This window comes from Macaca mulatta, chromosome 1, assembly GCF_049350105.2.
Source record: "Macaca mulatta isolate MMU2019108-1 chromosome 1, T2T-MMU8v2.0, whole genome shotgun sequence".
Taxonomy (NCBI): Eukaryota; Metazoa; Chordata; class Mammalia; order Primates; family Cercopithecidae; genus Macaca; species Macaca mulatta.
The window spans coordinates 106,832,313-106,853,074 of record NC_133406.1 but is presented as its reverse complement, the minus strand read 5'-3'; the positions used below and the strand labels follow the sequence as shown (position 1 = coordinate 106,853,074).

General features: G+C 44.3%; 2 protein-coding genes across 9 annotated transcripts in view; one reads left to right on the top strand and one right to left on the bottom strand.

Moving 5' to 3' along the window:
- KCNJ9 (potassium inwardly rectifying channel subfamily J member 9) overlaps positions 1-20,762 on the top strand; it is a 62,716-nt gene that overhangs the window by 2,363 nt on the left and 39,591 nt on the right. The window contains exon 1 of one of the 4 annotated variants that reach the window (XM_077941030.1): positions 14,306-14,531. The exons of the other annotated variants lie outside the window; for them this stretch is intronic. The gene's annotated coding sequence lies outside the window, so the exon portion shown is untranslated. Of the gene's footprint in view, positions 1-14,305; positions 14,532-20,762 lie in introns of those variants that run through there. 4 annotated transcript variants of the gene reach the window in all.
- Positions 4,458-20,762, bottom strand: part of KCNJ10 (potassium inwardly rectifying channel subfamily J member 10) — a 31,998-nt gene continuing 15,693 nt past the window's right edge. For 2 of the 5 annotated variants that reach the window (XM_077997356.1, XM_077997346.1), the window contains one exon: positions 4,458-8,759. In XM_077997356.1, coding sequence (XP_077853482.1) covers positions 7,620-8,759 — 1,140 coding nt within the window. In that variant the 3' untranslated portion in view covers positions 4,458-7,619. 5 annotated transcript variants of the gene reach the window in all.

The window sequence follows — 20,762 nt, the reverse complement described above, 5'->3', positions numbered from 1 at the left end:
GTGGCACAGCTAGAACTCAAAACCCAGTCTGTCTGACCTAGAATATCTTAATCATTATGTGGCTGACTTGCCAATAAAATGTTGATCACAAATTCTAATTTTCCTGTGTTTTCTCTTATTGATCTCTTATCTGGATATTCTGGATATTCTCTCTCACTGTGACTCTTTCTACCTCTGATTTATTCTTTTCTTCTGCAAATAATGGATAAGTGAGGCTTAGTTCCCTAAGATAGAAAATATGGGAGGTAGGTATCTGAGGATTAACTAAGTAAGGGTTCTTGTGGCTGGATTGGTTTCAGTAGTATGGCAGAAAGGTCTCAGTCAATCTGTCCCTACATGGCTGTCCTAGTAGAGAGATGGGAGGCACCAAATTTAGGCAGATAAGAAAACAACTAATAAAAAAATAATAATAATAATAATAATAAACTAAGCATGTCACTGAAGCCAAAGGATTGAGATGTAGATAGTTGTGGGAATAAAGAAGAGACTGGAGTCTGTAAAACAAATTGGACAGAGAGGTCCAACTTTAGTTACTATTTGTGGGTGGAAGAGATACATCACAGGGTCTGAGGACCCCATATTGAACTTTTTTCAATGGGTTTAGGGATTGTATCTTCTCACCTCTTTCTGAAAGAGTTACATTTTTTCAAATGCTCAACTGTTCATTACCTCTTGGACTGTTACTTACAATCCTTCTTAATTCCCCCTTTCACTATCTGCTCCTAGATTTCTATCCTTTTAGAGCCAGTGACTAAGGAAAGCACAAACAAGGATCACTCAACTTTAGTTTCCCTAGCAGGAACCTTGTCCTTGTTCACTAGGCTATATAGACTCTCATTACCCTTCCATATCCTCTATTCATCTTTTTTGCCCTATTCTGTGTTCCAGGAGGTTAGGCTGTATGGGTAGCATCACTCAATCTCCCTTGTTCTCTGGCTTCCCATTAGAATAGACCAGTGGAAGGTACTAGCAGATCTTTGACAGTGTCTGGAGTTCCTCACCTAAAGCCATGGCTCCCGTTGAAGCTATAGCTCTTTCCTTTGGGTTAAGTCTCATGGTTCCAGTAACTAACTGTCCTTTTAGGTTTAAGGCTGGTAAAGGCTTCCTGCTTTGAGAGTGCCTGGGTACATCACCATATCTTGTTGATTTGTTAAACTTGCCCATACCTTTGCAAATAATTTCTTCATTAAAACATGTCCACTAACCCTTTGAGTGTACCATCTGTTTCCTGCTAGAACCTTGACTACTTTAATCACTTTCTTTTTCACTAGATTTTGTTCATATGTCTTGCTTTGTCATTTCTTTGGAATGTATTTCTAATTCTTTCCATGCCCAGCATCCTGCACCTTAGTTCAGACCTTCAACAACTCAAATAATACATAGCGAACACCTATATTATACTATACTATACTATACTATACTATACTATACTATACTATACTAGGATCTGTGGCAATCGTCTTTCCCTCAAGTTTTAAAAATCTCTTAACTGATTTAATGTCTTATATCTCAGTTCTACTGCCAGATTGATATTAATTAATAGTACTTCCCTTAGATTCTTTCCTCTGTCAGCCATCTTCAGTGGTTCCTGATGCCTAAAGAAAAAAAATAATGAACCTTTAGCCTGACATTCAGTCCCCCCACTTTCTGACTTTACCTTACCTTTCCATCCTATTCGCCTGTAAAACCTCTGTTTTAGGTTTACTGTTCCCAAAATATGCCTTGTGCTTTCTTCTCATGATACTTTGTTCATGCTGTACTTCCTACAAAGAGACCTGTTTCTCTTTACTTACTTAAACGCTATTTGGTTTTTAAATGTTGAACCCAAGCCTCAACTCCTCTGTAAGCTCTTCCTAGACCTTAACAGGTGAAACAGTCTCTCCCTTCTCAAAACAGTGATGTTTATTGTCTGTTCTATTTTTAACAGTAATTATGTCATGCTCGTTATCTAACTCTTTTATAGTAATTAACAAGATATACAAGCTCCACTGCATACTTTAGACTAGTTCTTTCTCTCTTCTCTTTCTTTCCCTCCTGCTCATTTATCAAATGTCATACATGTCAGGCACTATATGAGGTGCTGGGCTGTACTCATGACCAAACACTTGACATGAATCCCATTCACATGACACTTGAAGTTTAGTAAGCTACACAGACATTAGTCAAATAAATTGACAAGTAATATACAAATGCAGCTGTGGTAAGTGCTCTAGCTTTTAAGGGGATTTATTTGATCTCAGATGGGCATAGTGTAAGAGTTAAGAAGGTTGGCCAGGGGCAGTGGCTCATGCCTGCAATTCCAGCACTTTGGGAGGCCGAGGTGGGTGAATCACCTGAGGTCAGGAGCTGGAGACCAGCCTTACCAATATGGTGAAACCCTGTCTCTACTAAAATTACAAAAATTAGCCATGCATGTTGGCATGTGCCTGGAGTCCCAGCTACTCAGGAGGCTGAGGCAGGAGAGTCGCTTGAACCCGAGGGCGGAGGTTGCAGTAAGCTGAGATCGCGCCACTGCACTCTCTCCAGCCTGGGCGACAGAGCAAGACTCCATCTCAAAAAAAAAAAAAAAAAAAAAAGAGAGAGAGAGAGTTGGAAGCAGTGGGGAGAGTTCCACAGAAGGAATAGCAGGTGGAAAGCACCATGATTGTACATCCCTTGATTCATGCATCATGTCTTGTATTTCTTGTTAGCTGAATGATACCTTCCACATAATAGGGACTCAGCATTTGCTGATTTTTCTTGAATCTTAATGTATTCTAACCAAACCTGTTAGATTGATACCTTCCCTTGCCTAGTTCCTGTTCCTGAAATATTTCCCACAGAGATCTCACTCTTTTTGGAACATTCTGCTATTGTTATATCTGGCATTAGTACATGGTACCTGCTATATTGCCTTTCATTATATTTGTTATATGCTACTTGTTTTATTTCTGTTTCCTTACAAGTTTGTAGGTTTCTTCAACCTTTTAGCCCTTTTAGGAACTATACATGTCCTATATCTTAAATATCTCATATGTCTTAGGATTCATTCCTAGTATTTCCTAAATGTTGTGCTTAAGTATTTATTGATCATGATAAGAGACCCAATTTTCTCCTTCCTCCTCTCTCTCTCCTTCCACTTCTGGGGAATAAGAGTCAGTGACTGTAGGGTCTTTTGCCTCTCATCAGAGAAAATTCAGGGCTGGATGTTAACAACCAGATCTTTCTCAGGCTACTGACAGACAAGGATAGAAGAGAAATCCATTTCTTTGAGATTTGGGGGAAGAAATGCCGGGTGATTAAAGGAATAAGCTTACAAAGAACCTTGAGGATATATAAGGAAAACTGGCAACAAGACTACATGGTAGCATAGAAGGGAAATTGGGCTTGTGATCACTGGCCAAAAGGGACAATGCCCAAGATCCAAAGCAACTTGACTTTTATGGATTAAGTTGAGCCAATTTTCATACGCTTGGCTCTTAATGTTTTTTCAGTATTGTCCCATGAAAACCAAATGTGAAAGGAACTCGCTAAAGCATGAGAGAAAAATTAAACAGAAGGGGCTTGGCCATGAAATCAGAAGTTCTTCCAGCACAGCCTAATTCAATCCTCCATGCTCATGGGTAGGCCTATGAGTTCAGACCTTGACAGTGTTGGTTTAGATTTCTAAAAGAAGCTAGAGTGACAACCAAAGAGTCATCCATTTTATTTAGTAGCTTATTCTTAACAGACAAAAACAAAACAAATCTTACACACCTTTTTTTCCTAGATAAATTTGACCTGGTTTAGTCTTTAGTGCAATGAATAGAAGAACCATGCCTAAATACTTCTGCGTCAGTAGAGTTGGCCATTACTGAGCCGGGAGGCCCATGCTAACTTTCCAGCAAAGGTAGTGTGTTACTGTACAAGTGAACTAGGTTAGCTAGCAAGAGTAAAGGACCAGGGCAGCAGCCGTGGGGAGGGCACAGTGTCCGGACTTGTAGCAATAGTATAACTGGCTTCCTTTATCTGCTCAGACCTTATAGGGAAACTCCTGGATGATTTTATTAGGCTGACAGGGGTTGGGGGAATAGTGGGGTGAAGCACACTGCAGAGGTTTTGGAAGCTTCTCATGGGAACTTCACCATCCCTTAGAGCAGCTGGTAACCCTACTCGTTTTCATTCAGAAGCATCAAAACCAAAGCATCACCCTCCATGCCCAAATTCCAGGATTGGAACTCTTCTGGAATCCATGGCTTTCTCTTTGGGCTGCTTGCAGCTACACAAAAGGCTGGGCCTCGACCTTGGGAGATCTTGGGCCCAACAGCTATTAGTCCTGGCATTTGGATTCCAGGGTTGAGGCTTCCCATTAGTGCCTCCCATACACCAAGGTGTTCAGCTCCTGAGTTGAATTTCAGGGGCTAGAACAATAGCAGCTCCCACCCCTGTGGAAGACAGGGAAATACAGTGTACTTCATGAAAGGGAAACAAAAGGGTGCTTTATTTTATTTTATTTTATTTTATTTATTTTAAAAAGGCTCTACAGTGGCAGGACGCTGCTGCGGATGGGGGCACAACAGTGTAAGTGGTAGATTTTCCAAGATTTCCCCTCCCTATTGTCCTCCGAGTTCCTCTCTTCCTGGTCCTATCAGTAGCAGAAGATTCAACAAAAGCCTTCATGAAAGCCTCTTTATTTCTGAAAAGGAACTTCTACCCCTCCCTTTCCCATTTCCAGACTTGAAATCCTTCATCAGCTATCTCACTTCCATGTTGAAACCTGGACCACTGATTGTAAGTCTAAAAATCTGGGTGTCCTACCCCATAACCAGGCCAAGATATCTGCCCCCAATGCTAAAGTCTCTGAATATTTCCCTTCTGTACATTCAATATATTTGAGCATATATACATCTATATACATCTTTCTATATATATATTATCTCTGTTTCTTTCTTCTTAGATAAACCTTTCATATGTGTCATATCCTAATTTCCCAAGCCTCCCCACTTCTTATTTGCGAGCCTAAGCAAGACTCAAGAGTTTCATTGATTTCACTAGGTCCCTCAGCATCATTTTTTTCTCATCTTCACACCCCAGATATCTTCCCCCATCAGTTGTTTTGCCCGTCTTCTGAAATCTCCCCTTTTTACACCTGTGCCTACTACTGTCCTGATATTCCAAGTCCACGGTTGGTATGGGGGCCCATTTCTCACCAGACCTGGCTGCTTCTGAAACTCGGCCTATTGCCTAAAAGAGGATTTCAGTCTTTAGACAGACTATAGTCTAAAGAATGATTTAGAGTTAAGGTTGGGGGTAGTTGTTCCCTGTGGGGGGCTTATGGGAGAAGATGCCAGATTGCATTAATAGGACGGTGTGATTTAAAGTGCAACTTAAAGCAAAGCCTGGGATGATAATGGAGGAGATTCCAAAAGGGTAAGTCAGAAAATGTTTTCTTCTCACTTTGTCATCCAAGAGTCTAGAGGCTTGAGTCTGGGGGCTTAGAACAGACAGCAGGGGAATGGGAAGAATGTAATGCCTTCAGGAAGGAAGCACAGCATGGCAAAATAAACCAGATGGAGGTTAACTTGCCAATAGATAAGAAGGTACAGATACACACACACACACACACACACACACACACACACATATACACACACACACACAGCAGTACATCTTGTCCCTACACACAGAAAGAAATCAGGTAAGTCTAATGTTGAATAAAGTTGAGAATGCAGAAGCTGACTCTTGGCCTTCTGTTCTCTGTTTCAGATTTTTTAAGTTTTTGTGGTTCTTGTTTTTATGCCAACTAGAAGGTAATGGTGGGGTTTACAGTGGATGGACACTGAAGGGTCTTCATTTTCAAGATATAGTTAGTTGAGTTCAAGGAGAGATTAATATAACAAGACCTTGTGCAATTATAGTAGGTGGTGATCATGGGTCTAGCCTCAAAATTTTGTGTTTCTCTGCAAGGCTCTGTACATAGATGCATGTATATATTCTGTAGCTTGTAACAATTGGCTGAGACCACCTTAAATAAACTGCCACTTGATTCATAGTGGGACTATGCAGTACCACTATGTGGGGCTTCCTTGGTACCAAAATGAGACCAGAAAACACTCTAGGGATTTGGGGCTTTGGATAAAGCTCTGGTGCTTATATGCCCTTCCCTGACCCTTACCACAGACCCCTCCAGGGAACAAGGAATAGGCTGTGTCTGATCTCTTAAAGTCTGCTTTTTAACTTGCCTGAAAATGGCCTCATGGCAGAGGAGAGTAGAGATGGCACTGATTTTCTTCATTTTATACCAAGTCTCAGGAATGGCTGAGGGAAGCCATGGATATTTGATCAGCGGGTATAATTTCCTCTCCTTCCAACATTGCCTAATGAAATAGCTGGCACTTTTCAGAAGAGCACTGGGAGGTGTAACTGAGAATAGTGGCTGCCAGCCACAAAGTTCTGCTTCTGCCCAAACCTTAACAAAGCATCACCAATTCTCAGAGGCACTGTACAGCAGTTTGGAAATCTGAGAATTTACCCATCCCTCATGGTGAGATTGGGTTAACTTTCTGGGGAATCTGTGCCCTGTGAATCTAGTTTTACTTGAGCATCTGTGTTAAGAGAGGAAGTACCTTGCATTTTCCCTCCCTTCTCCCAAAGAGTTGGGGTTAAGGAAGAAGGATCTAGGCTGGGCAGGAAAGGAAGAAGAGAAGCCAGGTACAATGTAATCTGGAATATTATTTTCAGGCCTTTCCATGGGGCCTTGGTACTGGACTCTTTTCAAAGGAACATATTAGCTTGTGTCCTTCCATTCACAGGACACAGGGAAACAGATCTTCTCTGGGCTACCTGGAAGATAGGTTTAAAGGTTTAGACAACAACTTGTGTTAGTCACTCCGAATTGAAGAGTTCAGAATCCAGGATAGATATGGGTGGTTATATGTTTATGTTTCTTAGGCCAACTCCAATTCTCTGAGAACAGGCTATGAAGGAACTGGATATCCTGAGAGTGTTCACTTGACAAACTATAGAGGAAAAATAGTGGTGACCATGCCAGAGGAAAAATAGTGGTGACCATGCCATGATTCTAGGTTGTGGTCAGAAGTCACCAGCAGAAATCAGCTTCATGGTGGCAAACCCTGGCTTCTTTCAACAGAGGTTGGTAGAAACCCTAGGATACATCGATATCAGATTCCTGTATTTCTGAAAGCACAGACCACAAAGTGACCATCAGAGAGAGTCTTGCCTTTGGGAACTTGCTAGATGGAAAGGTAACAGAGGGAGCTCCAGCCTCAAGTCACCAAACTTCATGGTGGTGGCGGGAGGTGGGGGGAGTCTGTCTGTCCAACCACATGATCCTCCTAATGTGAGTATCCAAGCATGGCTGAGGCCTTCTAAGCCACTTCAGCCTAATCCCTCTCTTTCCCCCATCCTGGCTTAAGGGAGGTATATGTATTGGGGCAGAAGCGGGAGGAGTGGAAAGGGGACAGTGGGAGGGGAACCTGGACTCCAGTTGGCCTAAGCTACCGACAGGCCACTGGGTTAAAGAAGAGGGGGTGGAGGATGGGTGCTTCGGGTGATCTCCAGTAAACCCGGATAGTATTCCTTACCAGGGCACTGAAAGAGAGGAAAAGAGACCAGAGGAATGGGGGAGTGGGAACACGTCATCAGACGTTGCTGATGCGCACACTAAGGGCACTGCCCTCCTTCTCAGCTTGCTCCCTTAATGACTCCTCCAGCTTGAGCTTTTCAGGATCTCCGTAGCGTACAGTGCTGTCACGGAGGCCACTAGGAGAGGCCACTTTCACAACTTGGTCAAAAAGACTGAAGTCAGCTATGTATTTACCACTGGCTGACAGTGAGATGGCAGGTGTGAACTCGTAGCCCCAAAGGATCTCCTCTGGCAGGTAGGAAGTGCGCACCTGACAGGTGGCACTGGTGGACTCCACTGTCCCACTTAGGATCAGCACCAGCTCGAAGTCACCCTCACCGCTGCGAAGAGGGAGATCTTTCAAGGGACTGGTCTCATCTACCACATGATAGAAGGTAAGGGGTAGAATAAGGAAGGGGCTGTCAGAGGCCGTGTCTACTTGGAAAGTCACATTGACTTGGTTGAGTCGGATGTTCTCCCCCTCCTTGGTTTGGTGGGTCTGAAGCAGTTTTCCTGTCACCTGGCAGCCAATGAGGAGGCTCTTGCGCATGTTGGCAACTCGGATCATGAGGCAGGGCTTACCATTGTGGGAGGCCACAACTGCATGCTGGCTGAAACGAATGGTCTCAGCCCGCTTCTTGGGCCGGGCAATCTTTGCCAGGAAGGTACCTGTGATGAAGATTTCCAGGATGGTGGTGAGCACCAGCTGGGCAATAAGAAGCACAATGGCCAGTGGACATTCCTCACTGATGTAGCGGAAGCCATAGCCAATGGTGGTTTGGGATTCAAGGGAAAAGAGGAAGGCTCCAGTGAGTGTGTGCACCTGTACCACACAGGGGGTGTGGTTGGCCGGGGGGTCCAGCTCCAGCAGGTCCCCATGTGCCACAGCTACCAAATACCACACCACGCCAAAGAGGAACCATGTGCCTGCAAAGGTCGCAGAGAAGAGCAGAAGCTTGTAGCGCCACTGCATGTCAATGAAGGTTGTCCACAGGTCCTTGAGGTAGAGGAAGCGCTTGTCGGCAATGTGCTCCATTCTCACATTGCTGCGACCATCTTTTGTCAGGACTCTCCGCCGTCGTATCCCTGGGCCCATTAGGGGCCGGCTTTCTGTCTGAGTGGTCTGACTGTAATACACCTTGGCAACTGACGTCATCTGGAGGGAGCAAGAGAGCATAATGGAGGTTATCATAGAAATCCAGCTGACTCCTAACCCCCACCCCATGGGAGGGAGGAATTAACATTCATTTGGGTGTCACTTTGTGTTCTTGTATTACCAAATGTTTTTTGAGCACTTGCTATGTGCCAGGCACTGTGCAGGGACCGAGGCAGGCGGATCACCGGAGGTCAGGAGTTCAAGACCAACCTGGCCAACATGGCAAAACCCTGTCTCTACTAAAAATACAAAAATTAGCTGGGCATGGTGGCATGAGCCTGTAGTCCCAGCTACTTGGGAGGCCGAGGCAGGAGAATCGCTTGAACCCGGGAGACAGAGGTTACAGTGAGCTGACATCGCGCCACTGCACTCCAGCCTGGGTGACAAAGCGAGACTCCGTCTCAAAAAAATAAAAAATAAAATAAAATAAAATGACATCATTCTGCTCTCCAAGAACTCACAGCCTAGTGAGAAAGATGCCTATTTAGTAAGCAAATAATTGCAATACAGTCTGATATTTGTAATTCTTAGAGGAAGAGAGGCAGAAAGGAAAGAGTAGTAGCTTCACAGTTCCTTGAAGGTGAGGGTGAGACTAACGAGAGCCTTCACCACAAAACCAGTCCTCCAAAGATCTCTAATTTTGAAATAGGATCCCTCCCCACCCTCATGAATGGCTATGAAGCAAGACAAGCTATCCTGTTGAAATCCTTCTGGACCAATCCCCCTTAACACACACACACACACACAACCTTAATTTCTTCATTCTCTGCTCTACCCCCAAGCCAATACCCACTGGTGATACTAAGATATTCATCTGGTTCAGAGAATAGCAGAAACTACCCATTCTTTTACCCTTAAAGATGCTCTCTAAGCACCTAGACCATTTCGTTTTTTATCATCATCATCATTTGTTTGCATTATCTGGGGAAATTTGGTCTGAGTTAGAGTCTAGGGCAGTTTTAGGAAGAGTACAGATGGGATTTGAACAAAAAGAAATAAGCAGTGGTGGAGGAGAAACAACATGTTGAAACTTCCTGGCAGCACCGGGACATTTTCTCAAGGACTGGCAGAAATGCCAGATTGTGGGTGGCAAAATTGTTTTGATGGAGTGAAGTAGAAGAGCTAGGGGTGTACATTAACTAGCAGCTATGTCTGCACAGGCTCAAATTCAGGATTGCTATTTGTTCTGATAGCAGAAAGTGGGGCAAGCCACTGAAATAGGAGACCATTCACTTAATACAAGGTGCCTGGCACCCTTGTTCAAACAGTAACTTGTACTTTTCCAGCACAGAAAGAATTTTAATCACTTGAGCCCTTGGACCCTGGGTCTGATAGCCAGATCTTCTGTGGAGCAGGGTGATCTCTGGGGAGTTTGGCCCTTCTTGGAGAGGCTCATTACATTCTCCATTCGAAAAAGTCCGAACCATTGCATTTTATGATTCTTCACACTGCCCACCCCACCTCCCACCTCTATTTTCCCCATGACCTTACCCATGGAAAACTTCAAATTATTTGGGCCTGACCATATGCCCAACCAGGTAGGCACTGAATTGGAGATCCCCAATGGATGAGAACCCCAAGAATGATCAGAGGCAACAAGGATGCCCAATTTACCAGCCTACAGGCCATTTGGAACTTCTGTTCATGCGAGACTATTCAACCGGTTCTGGATGTTGTTCACTCCCCTATATCCTTGGCTGCTTTGGAACAAAAAGGAAGCTCTGCAACTCTGAAGTTTGAAGAATTTGTATTTCAAGCCTAAACAAAGCTGTATTTAGTACTCAGTAGTAGTAATAATAACATAACAACCATACTGCCTGTATCTATATACCATTTTAGAATTCACACATTAGAATACCTTCTCATTTGATCCTCAAACCCTTGAAAAAAAAGATGTAAACTCCTATAAGAGATTTTGAGGAATATTAGAGAACAGAGAACATGCTGTAAAATTGGAGATGAATGAACATAGTTTTAATTTTCAAAAAGAAAAATGCAGTACCTTTCACAAACTACAAACACACAGGTAAGATATTGCTCCTAGGCAAGATTCTAGCATGGAATATTAAGATTATGAGTACTTGGGCAGGATGGGGGAAAGGAAGTTATCAATAGGACCCAGTGTGGATTTACTAAGAACAAGTCACATCAAAATAGCCTAATTTTGGCTGAGTGTGGTGGCTCATGCCTGTAATCCCAGCACTTTAAGAGGCTGAGGCAGGAGGATCGCTTGAGGTCAGAAGTTCAAAACCATCCTGGGAAACAGCAAGACCCCATATCAGCAAAAATTTTTTAAAATTAGCTGGGTATGGTAGCACACACCTGTACTCCCAGCTACTTGGAGGCTGAGGCAGGAGAATCACTTGAGCCCTGGAGTTGGAGGCTGCAGTGAGTTATCATCATGCCACTACACTGTAGCCTGGGCAACAGAGTGAGACTCTGTCTCAAGAATAATAATAACCTAATTTTCTTTTATGATAAGGCTACTAAATTGACAAATCGAAGAAGTGCAACAGAGAACGTGTACCTAAACTTCAGGAGATTTTTGACAAGATTTCTCATTATGACCTGGGGATAAGATAAAGAAAAGTGAAGAGAATGCTAATCTAACTCGGTGACTTTAAAAATCAGTGGTACTGGTGAGTGGACCATGATAGCCTGGAATTCATTTTCTATTGATACACCAGAGAGCTTCATCTTTGGCCTTGCCCTATTCAATTTTCTTAACATGAACTTCATTCAAAACTATAGAATGCTATGGCCATCAATTATATGCCTGACAGAAAGCTGGGACAGATAGCAAATGCAAGAGCTCGGGCAGAATTAGGATCCAAAAGGAGTCAAATAAATAGGCCAAGTCTAACAAAAATGTTAAGTGCTGGATAATGTACTTGGGTCCAAAAATTACCTGAGCAAGTTCCGGATTGAGAAGATGTGATTTAGCAAAGCAATACAATATAAAAAAGTTAAACATATTAGCAGAGAATAATCCAATATGAGTTATTCATGTGTTTTGATTGCCAAAAAAGCAAACTAATCTTAAGCTACTTTAGTCGAATTGAAGTCTCTAGAATAAAAAAGTAGTTGATTCTACTCTGCTGTGTTCATCCCACACCTGCAGTATCCAGCATCAAGGAACACTCAGGATATGAGAGGATTCAGAACCAGATCACATAAGAAATAGTTGAAGGAAATAGGGAAGTTCATTCAGAAGAAGAGACCATCAGAAGGATATAATGGATGTGTGCAAATATTTGGTTTGAAGGGCTGTCATGTGATCAAAGGCTTGACCTTGTCCTTTGAGCTCCAAGAGTTCATACTGCAGGGAGAAAGATTGTAAATTGACATTATAAAGAGCATTGTAACAATCAGGAAGGCACTTTGGACAAGCACTTTGCAGAGATCCTATGGTGGAGATAAAAGCTTTGGAGGGGAGATTGAAAGACTGTCTTGAAGCTTCTGTCTGTACTCATGGTGGGTCAGGATGCCTGCCTTCTCCGCCCCACTTCTACCCCTGCACTTTCTGTGGTGACATTCAGGGATCCTTAACTGGAGTCCTGGCTTTGTTTATGTTGAGGAGAGATTGTACATATCTTGGAGAACGGAAGCTCTTAGGGCCCAAGAAAAGCCTTGCTTATCGTTCCCAAAATATTAGTCTATAATTCCTTCTCACTTTAAAGTTTATAAAATATACAGTTTGATCCTCACACCATGAGGTAGGTAGGAAAGGCACCATAGAAACTAAGGCTCAGAGAGCTTTGCCGCAAGTAGGTTAGTGGTAAAGTTGGAACAAGAATCCAGGTCTCCCAGCTCCTGGTCCAGAACTTTTTAATTGTAGCAACTGCTTTTGTGTGCCCCAGGTTCATTCTCATGGACCTCATGCTCTCAGCAGATGCCCCTACGGCACCCTGTATGTAAGACCACACAACCCAGGGTTAAGGCTCTAGACTCATGGGCACTGTAGATTTCGGCCACTGCTAACCTCTTTGTTGCCTCTGGCTGTTGTGATTGCCACCTCCAGCTGTTGTGCCTGTGGTTGCCAGCCTTTATATCTGCCACCTCCAGCTGTTATCTGCTGCTCCCAGCTGTTGTGCCACCTCCCACAGCCAGGCAGCTTTGTTCTCTGCGGTGGCCAGAGTCAGAAGCGGATAAACAATCAGCTACACTCCACCCTCAAGCTGCCCGGGCCCCTGGGGAAGGAAGCAAGCCAAAGCTCTGGAAATCATTTGTTGTGCACCCCACCACCCCCGGCACCCCCGCGAAATAAAACATACTGTTTCCTCTAGAGGGTGCTATTTCCCAAAACAGTCCCAGCCAGCCAAATACCAGAGACAGAATTCTGAAGACCAGCCTCTGAGTGGCGAAAGAGACAGAAACAGAGTCATTCACCTTCTTTCTCCTCTAAGAACTGGTGATCCTTTCCCTAAAACAAAGGCCAGTCATAGCTACAGTGATGATCAGCAGGTTCCCTCAGCAAGGACCACTCCCACTTACTGCTACCCCTGGAAGTTCTTCCTGGAGCTGTCTTTTTTTTGCCTGAGCACTCATTTATTTTACTTGAGAGTCATTTATTCTCCAGGATTTATCAGGGCCTTTCTTGAGTAAGGACACTGTTGTTCTTGTGACTCTCAAGAACTTGATCTGTGGCTCCCCTTTGCTTTTTGCTACTTTGCTCCTGGGTTTCTCTTCCTCAAATACACCTCTGACTAGAAAGGATGCTTCAACCCCTCCCAGGGGCAGCAGGTGCAGGGGAAAGAGAAAAGCTGCGCCCGCAGGGAAAGTGCTTTATCTTTTTTCTCTGTGGCCTCTCAGCACAGCATTCATGAGTTGGTCTCTGCCTGCTTCTGACTTTACCCTTGACAATCTTTCACAGGCCCCCTGAACTTCAGTGAAGAGCCTCACTACCTAATCCTTTCTACCTTTGGACCTGCTTCTGCACTGCCCTGCTCCGTGCCTACCTGATGATCGATGTCCTTTTCTTTCAGAACTCGACTCAAGTGTTAATTACCCCCTTTGACACCTTCCCTGACTCTCAAAAAAAAAATTCATCTTCTCTGTCCCCCCCATCCCCGCCCCAGAATGGGTTTACTTTACTATGCTTGCTCTTGTACATATTCTTTTTTTTTTTTTTTTTTGTCTTTTTTCCAGATGGGATCTCACTCTGTCACCCAGCCTGAAGTGCAGGAGTGCAGTGGTGCAATCTCGGCTCGCTACAACCTCTGCTTCCTGGACTCAGGCAGTCCTCCCACCTCATCCTCCTGGGTAGCTGGGACTATAAGCATGTGCCACCATGCCCAGCTAATTTTTGTACTTTTTAGTAGAGACGGGGTTTTGCCATGTTGCCCAGGCTGGTCTCGAACTCCTGGACTTAAGTGATCTGCCCACCTTGGCCTCCCAAAGTGCTGGGATTACAGGTGTGAGCCACCGCGCCTGGCCCTCTTGCACATATTCCTATTTTGAAGCATTATAGTGCTTTGAGATGATTTGTTTATCATTGTTTACCATCTTTGTGTTCCTAATTTAATACCACTGACTCTGCCTTTCATCTCTTTCCCCAGTGCCTAGTATAGTTTGTTAAGAAAGAGTAAGGGAATGACTGAAAGCCTGATCTGGACAGGCCAAGGCCCTGCTGAGGGCTGCAGTTTTATCTGCCTCACAGGAGACACCTAGTTCACACAGACCTTCAGGAGGAGCCACTTCAGAGTGCGAGGGGACCCAAGTTTACACAGGCTTTGCTAATGCTGCAGATGCTTACAACCCTGTTTTCAGAAGGTAAGAAAATAAAAGCCCAAGATATCAGTCCCTCCTCTCTTCTGGGTCAACTGTTCCATTTGCAGGGGGTTGGGGAGAGAATGAGCTTTGTAAATTGCTACAGAGCTTTGGAGTTGATTATGCTAAATTAGGTGACTAGAAAAGACGCTTCAACCCCCTCCCAGGGGCAGCAGGTGCAGGGGGAGGGGAAAAGCTGCACCCGCAGGGAAAGTGCTTTGTCTATTTTCTCTGTTGCAAGAGCAAGTTGACTGGAAGGAGCTTTGGGATATGAATACTAAATGCATTCACTTCCAAATGTAAACAAATCCTTTCTTCTCCTACTTGCTGCTCTATTTTGGTTCCTAAAATACTTAAAGGGACCATCATCCTACCCATTACCCACACTCAAAGCCAGGATCATCTCAAACTGTCTTCTTGCCTCAACTCAACATTTATCTAATGCCATGTGCTGTGGATTTATTATTTGTGCCTCCTCCCCTTCATTCCATTGTCTTCAAGTCCTAATGCCTTGTGGCTGAATCACTGCATCAGCATCCTCCTCATCTTGTGTTCTTTCTTTCCTCAAATCCATCCTACATTGCTCCTGGGTTTCTCTTCCTCAAATACACTTCTGATCAGGAATCAATGAACATTTATCCAGTACTTTCAAAAGCACTTTCACATTTTATTCTCATGGCATTCTTATAAGATATTAAGATTATAATTCTTGTTTTATGAATGAGGAAACTGAGGCTCAGAGAGATGGTATGACTCAGTAAACTGTGGAATTAGATTCATGCTCAGGTCCCATCTCCCAAATCCATCCACTTTTCATTTTACTATAATTGTCTTAGTTCTTTCTCTAGCTCAAAACATTTTGATGTCTTCCCATTATCTATCAAAGACAGGCCAAACCCAGGCTGGCATGTAAGGCCTTCCACAGTCTGCTTCTGAACCTGCTTTCCAGCCTTATCTCTGACCACTTCTCTGCTATGGCACACTTCTTGCTGCAAGCAAACCAACCACTCCCTGCTCCCTGCTATGCACACCCATGCTTTCCTGCCTTCCATGATCCTGCACTTCTCTCTTCCTGAGCTCCCCTTCCTCCTTGTCTTTACCTATCCAAGTCTTATCTTTCAGAGTCCAGTTCAAATAACCCCTCTTTCATGAAGCCTTCTCTGATTCCTACAACCTTAAGTAATGCCTCCCTTTTCTGAGTTTCCATATATGTATATCTATATCCATCTATACCTGTAATGGCACCTCTCTTAGTACATGATGTATCATTTGTATTCTACTACAAATCAGGTCATTGAAAGAAGGATCCAGCATTATATATACACACACACACACACACACACACACACACACACACATACACACACACATATATATGTGTATGTGTGTTATCCTAAAGATTAGCACAATGTATGACACATAGTAAGCGCTCAAGAAGTATTTTATAATTGAATTAAGAGTAGGGGGGACCCCTAACCCACTCCAGCCATAGGGGCCAATCTAACTAACTCCATCATCACAGGGCCGAGGAGATGTGGAAGTTCTTGTCTTAGGTAGAATGGATGGAACTTCACTCTGGTCCAGAACCTTTCACTCTGGGGCCTTCTCATTCCCCCTTCTTGTTTGTATCTTCTCTTGATTTTTTAATGATGTTTTTCTTTTTTCCTTGTATATATGGAAACCCCAGATAACTAATTATTGACACTAATAGGTACGCAAAGAAACCAAATGTTTTGATCTGTATTAATGTTGCCCACCACATTCAGTTTGAGTTGTGTTTTTGTTCATTTATACAATAAACACTTTGTTGTTGTTGTTGTTGTTGTTGTTGTTGTTGTTGTTGAAACTTGGTCTCACTCTGTCACCCAGGCTGGAATGCAGTGGCATGATCATGGCTCACTGCAGCCTCCACCTCCTGGGCTCAAGTGATTCTACTACCTCATCCTCCTGAGTAGCTGGGACTACAGGTGCACACCACCATGCCCCAGCTAATTTTTTTTTTTTTTTTTGGTAGAGATGGGATCCCACTATGTTGCCCAGGCTTGTCTCAAACACCTGGGCTCAAGCCATCCTCCCATCTTGGCCTCCCTAAATGCTGAGATTACAAGCATGAGTCATCATGCCCAACCTCAGTAAACATTTTTTTTCCAGCAACTACTGGGTGCCAAATTCTAAACAAGGCAATGGAAGTATGGAGATGGATCAGATGTAGATTCTTTCTGTGAAGACCTTGCAATCTAATAAAGGAGACAACTGTAAAACAGGTAGGAAGTGATAAGTGCCATAAAAAAGGTGTCAGTGAAGTGCAAGAAGAGCTTGTGAAGGGAAAACTGACATCTAGTGCAAAGGAACGGGGTTGGGAAAAATGAGGAAATCCAGGGCCACCCAGGAAATAAGGAAATAAGGATCCATTCATTTTGGTTGAAGCATTGGGAGCACATGAAAGATCTTAATAGGACATACTGGGAAAACAGTGATATGCTCTGACCCCTCAACACCCTCCTGCTTTGTGGCCAGCCCCTGTGGGTTCCTTCATGGCCAGCTGCAGGGCCAGGGTCAGGTGCAGAACCTTGGCTTCCTCCATGGTGCTCTAGCCTGCTGGTCTTTTCGTTTCTCTTTTCTTTTTTTTTTTTTTTTTCTCTTTCTTTTTTTATGGAGTCTCACTCTGTCTCCAGGCTGGAGTGCAGTGACGCAATCTCAGCTCACTGCAACCTCCACCTCCCGGGTTCAAGCGATTCTTCTGCCTCAGCCTCCCGAGTAGCTGGAATTACAGGCATGAGCCACCATGCCCAGCCGGCCAGCTGGCCATCATGTTGGCCAGGATGGTCTCAATTTCTTGACATCGTGATCCACCTGCCTCGGCCTCCCAAAGTGCCGGGATTACAGGTGTGAGCTACAGCGCCCAGCCTAGCCTGCTGGTCATTCTTCCTTAGAGTCACTAGATGATTTCTGTTTTTTGACTGTGGAGTATTTCCTCTTGCAAAAGTTTGGTTCAAGGAAATGGAAGGAGAGATGGAGGGGAACTATCATGTACTGAATGCCTTCTCTAGAGCAACACTTCATATTTCATCTTTGCAACTCTGTAAAACAAATCTTATTATCTTTGTAGTTACTGCTGAGGAAATTAAGGTTCAGAGAGCTCAGGTGACACAACTTATCGGTAGCAGAGCTGAACTTTGTGCCTCTTTCTGGCTGGATTCCAAAGTCCTTTCCAGCATAACTTAATATTAATACTATAGTTTATTTGCCTTCAGTGAGCAAACTCAACACTCAACAAGCAGACATGACACCTTAAGCATAGTAAAGGTTAGCAGGAGCTAGACAGGTATGAAAAATTCACCAGCAGTGATGCCCAGGATATATCCAAGGGTTGGAGGTGACACCCTTCCTTCATGACTGCTTGATCCCATTGATTCTCTCCTAGTTTTGCATGACTTGTCTTTATTCTCCCCACTTCCTTCGTGTAGACTCTCCTCCCAGCGATCTTCTCATCTCTATCCATTGTGCTTCTCTGCTTGTCCTGTCTTGTACTTCATCCTGGCTGTCACTAAAATGTCTCCCCAACGCCTGTCCTCCTTTTCACCTCCCTCTTTGACTTTGTATTGCCTACACATCTCTCTGGCTTTCCCTTCTTTTCCTTATGGTTTTTCCAGCTTCCTGTGTCTCATCCTGGGAATAGTATGCTATCCATCTAATCATAACTCTCGCCTTCAAATTCTTTACCACACTTTATCCTTCTATTCTCCTTCTGTATCCCACAGCCTATTTGTCCATATTAATAGAGACATTCTAAGCCCCAAAGCCTCCTATTCTTCTCCGTATTTCTTCCCTGTAGAAAAGAGCCTTTTGATTGAAGGATCTGGAAATGAGATCAGAAAGGGAGGCAGATTCCAGGAAGATAGGAACAGTTTCTACTATAGCTATTAATTAATCAATTTATCTTAGGTTTGAAGGTCCTACCAATCACTGTTTGGTAAAGACAAATGAATAGGTGGACAGGGACTCAGCTTGCTCTCTGTCCTACTATCTGTCCATCATGCTTAAGAACCCCAAATCCAGCTCTGTTCTTATTCCAACTTTGAGGGCTTACATAATCCTTGCAGTACTTTTCTTCCTTCCCTTCCTCTCCTATCCTTCTCCTTCCTCTTCCACGTTGGGAGAGCCCTGTATGCAGTAGAGGGGTTTTGAGCACTATGTCTCAGTACCTGAGATTAGGCTGGTCTCCACACACATACTTATCTTAGACACTTGAGCTGGGTATCTGTCCTTGCCCAGCATTCTGAAGATAGAGTGAGAGAATTAGGCTCAAGGATGTGTAAAAGATGCTCAGAACTAAGAGACAGCACTGCCTGGTGTAACATGCACTGTACTGGGAAGCAAGAAACTTGGGTGCCCATCTCAACTCTGCCACTGACTAGCTGTGACCTCAGTCAAGCCTCTCAGCCTCTCGGGTCTGTATTTCCTTCATTGTGGAATGGGGGTTGGTATTAGTTCCACATGTCTCAAACTAGGGCATGCACTAGTGTGCCAGGAGGCACTCAAAGCCACAGGACTAAATTTAGTATATTTCCTGAAGTTATCAATTTTGCTCAGATTTTGAGGGAAAATGCTATTTTAATATTATGCCAACAATATACAATGAAGTAGAATAAAAAATTTTGAATGGCTTAAGACAAAAAGAGATTTCAAGGATGTCCAGTGTGTGGCCGCTTATGGCTCATCCCTGTAGATTCTAGGGCACAAATTCCCTCTCCTCTGCCTTTCAGGACACGTTGCGAGGTCAGTCTGGGAGGTGCTATGTTAGAGAATGATTAGGTCACTTCCTGCTGTAAATCTCTATGTCCAGCCCGAGTTGCTCCCACAGCAGTCTGGTCCCACTCCTCCCCCCGGCCTCAGTGGAGAGAGCAAACAGCTACTCAGACTCCTCTCATCAACCATATTATCTCTTTTTTGGATACCAGTTCCAACTTGAAGAGCTACCTTAGAGTCCTCCAGAAGGAGATCAGTTACTTTGGGATGAAAAAGAAGCACTTCTGGCCTTCCAAGTGTTCTTAATGAGGGTGGGGGAAGAGAAAAGGAAGGAGAAGGGTAAGAGAGGAAGGGCAGGAAGAAAAGCACTACAGGGTTATGTAAGCCCTCAAGGTTGGAAGAAGAATGGAGCTGGATTTGGGGTTCTTTTCAAACTTGATGTCTTTATTCATTAATCCCCCTCCTGTCTTGCCCCAAGGAAAATAAACAAATAGAAATGGAGCCAGATGCACACAAATCTTGAGGTGCGGAAAAAGAGGGCAGTGTGTGTGTGTGTCCCAGGGCCTGACTCTCCAGCTGAATCACTGTTGCCTCTGTCTCCCACTCCCTGGTCTCCTTCCCCCTTTCCCTCCCATCCTCTAGCCCCAGCCTGACACTGAGGCCCTGGCCCATGGAAGAATAGGCCTTTCTTCTCTTGTGTCAACGTTTGGAAAGTTCTCATAGTCTGATCAAAAGAAAGGATAAAAGCCTTCAAAGCATTTCCTGGGAGTCTGTAACCTCTGCAGGGCCCTTCTGACCTGCCTGTGTGTTTTCCAGTCAAGAGAGGGAGGGACAAAAGATGGGGCCACATCAGATGTTCTCTGTTTAGACACCACCCCTGCCTGTCAGTGTGAGCTGACCAGGACCACTGCCCCTTCCTCCACCTCAGTCCCCAAGCGGTGCCTTCTGTCCCCTGCAAGAAAGGCACAGTGTTCCATAGAGAACTGCCCACAGGGTGGCATCTTGGGGACCCCCTGTTTCCCCGGCTGGAGAAGGAGGACTTCCTGGTTCTTGTGGCAAGTGGGTGCTGCCTCTTTGATGCGCCTGCCCTCTCAACCTTTCACACTACCCCTATTGCACGCCCTCCTGAGTCATCACCCCTTCCCAGTATCTGCTGCTAATCGTTGTCTGGGCCAGCAAGGCTCAACAGGAGCTGGTCCTTTGTGAGGAACTTGGCACTAGGCAGAGTTCAACTGAGGACAGAGGCGGTACCACTGTCTCCTCAGCCCCAGCTCCAGCAATCCCGGTAGCCTCCCAGCCTGGCCCCATCTGGGTCCTCACCTCAGAAGAACATCTACTAGGAGACATTAACCCATCCCTCCTCATCTTGACTGAACAGCCAGAAGAATTAGCGTCAGTGCTAAGAGTCAACTGGAAGCAATGGCATCTATAGAAATAACTTGTGTTGCTATTGTTATTCCTATTGTTACCACTAAGACATGAAAT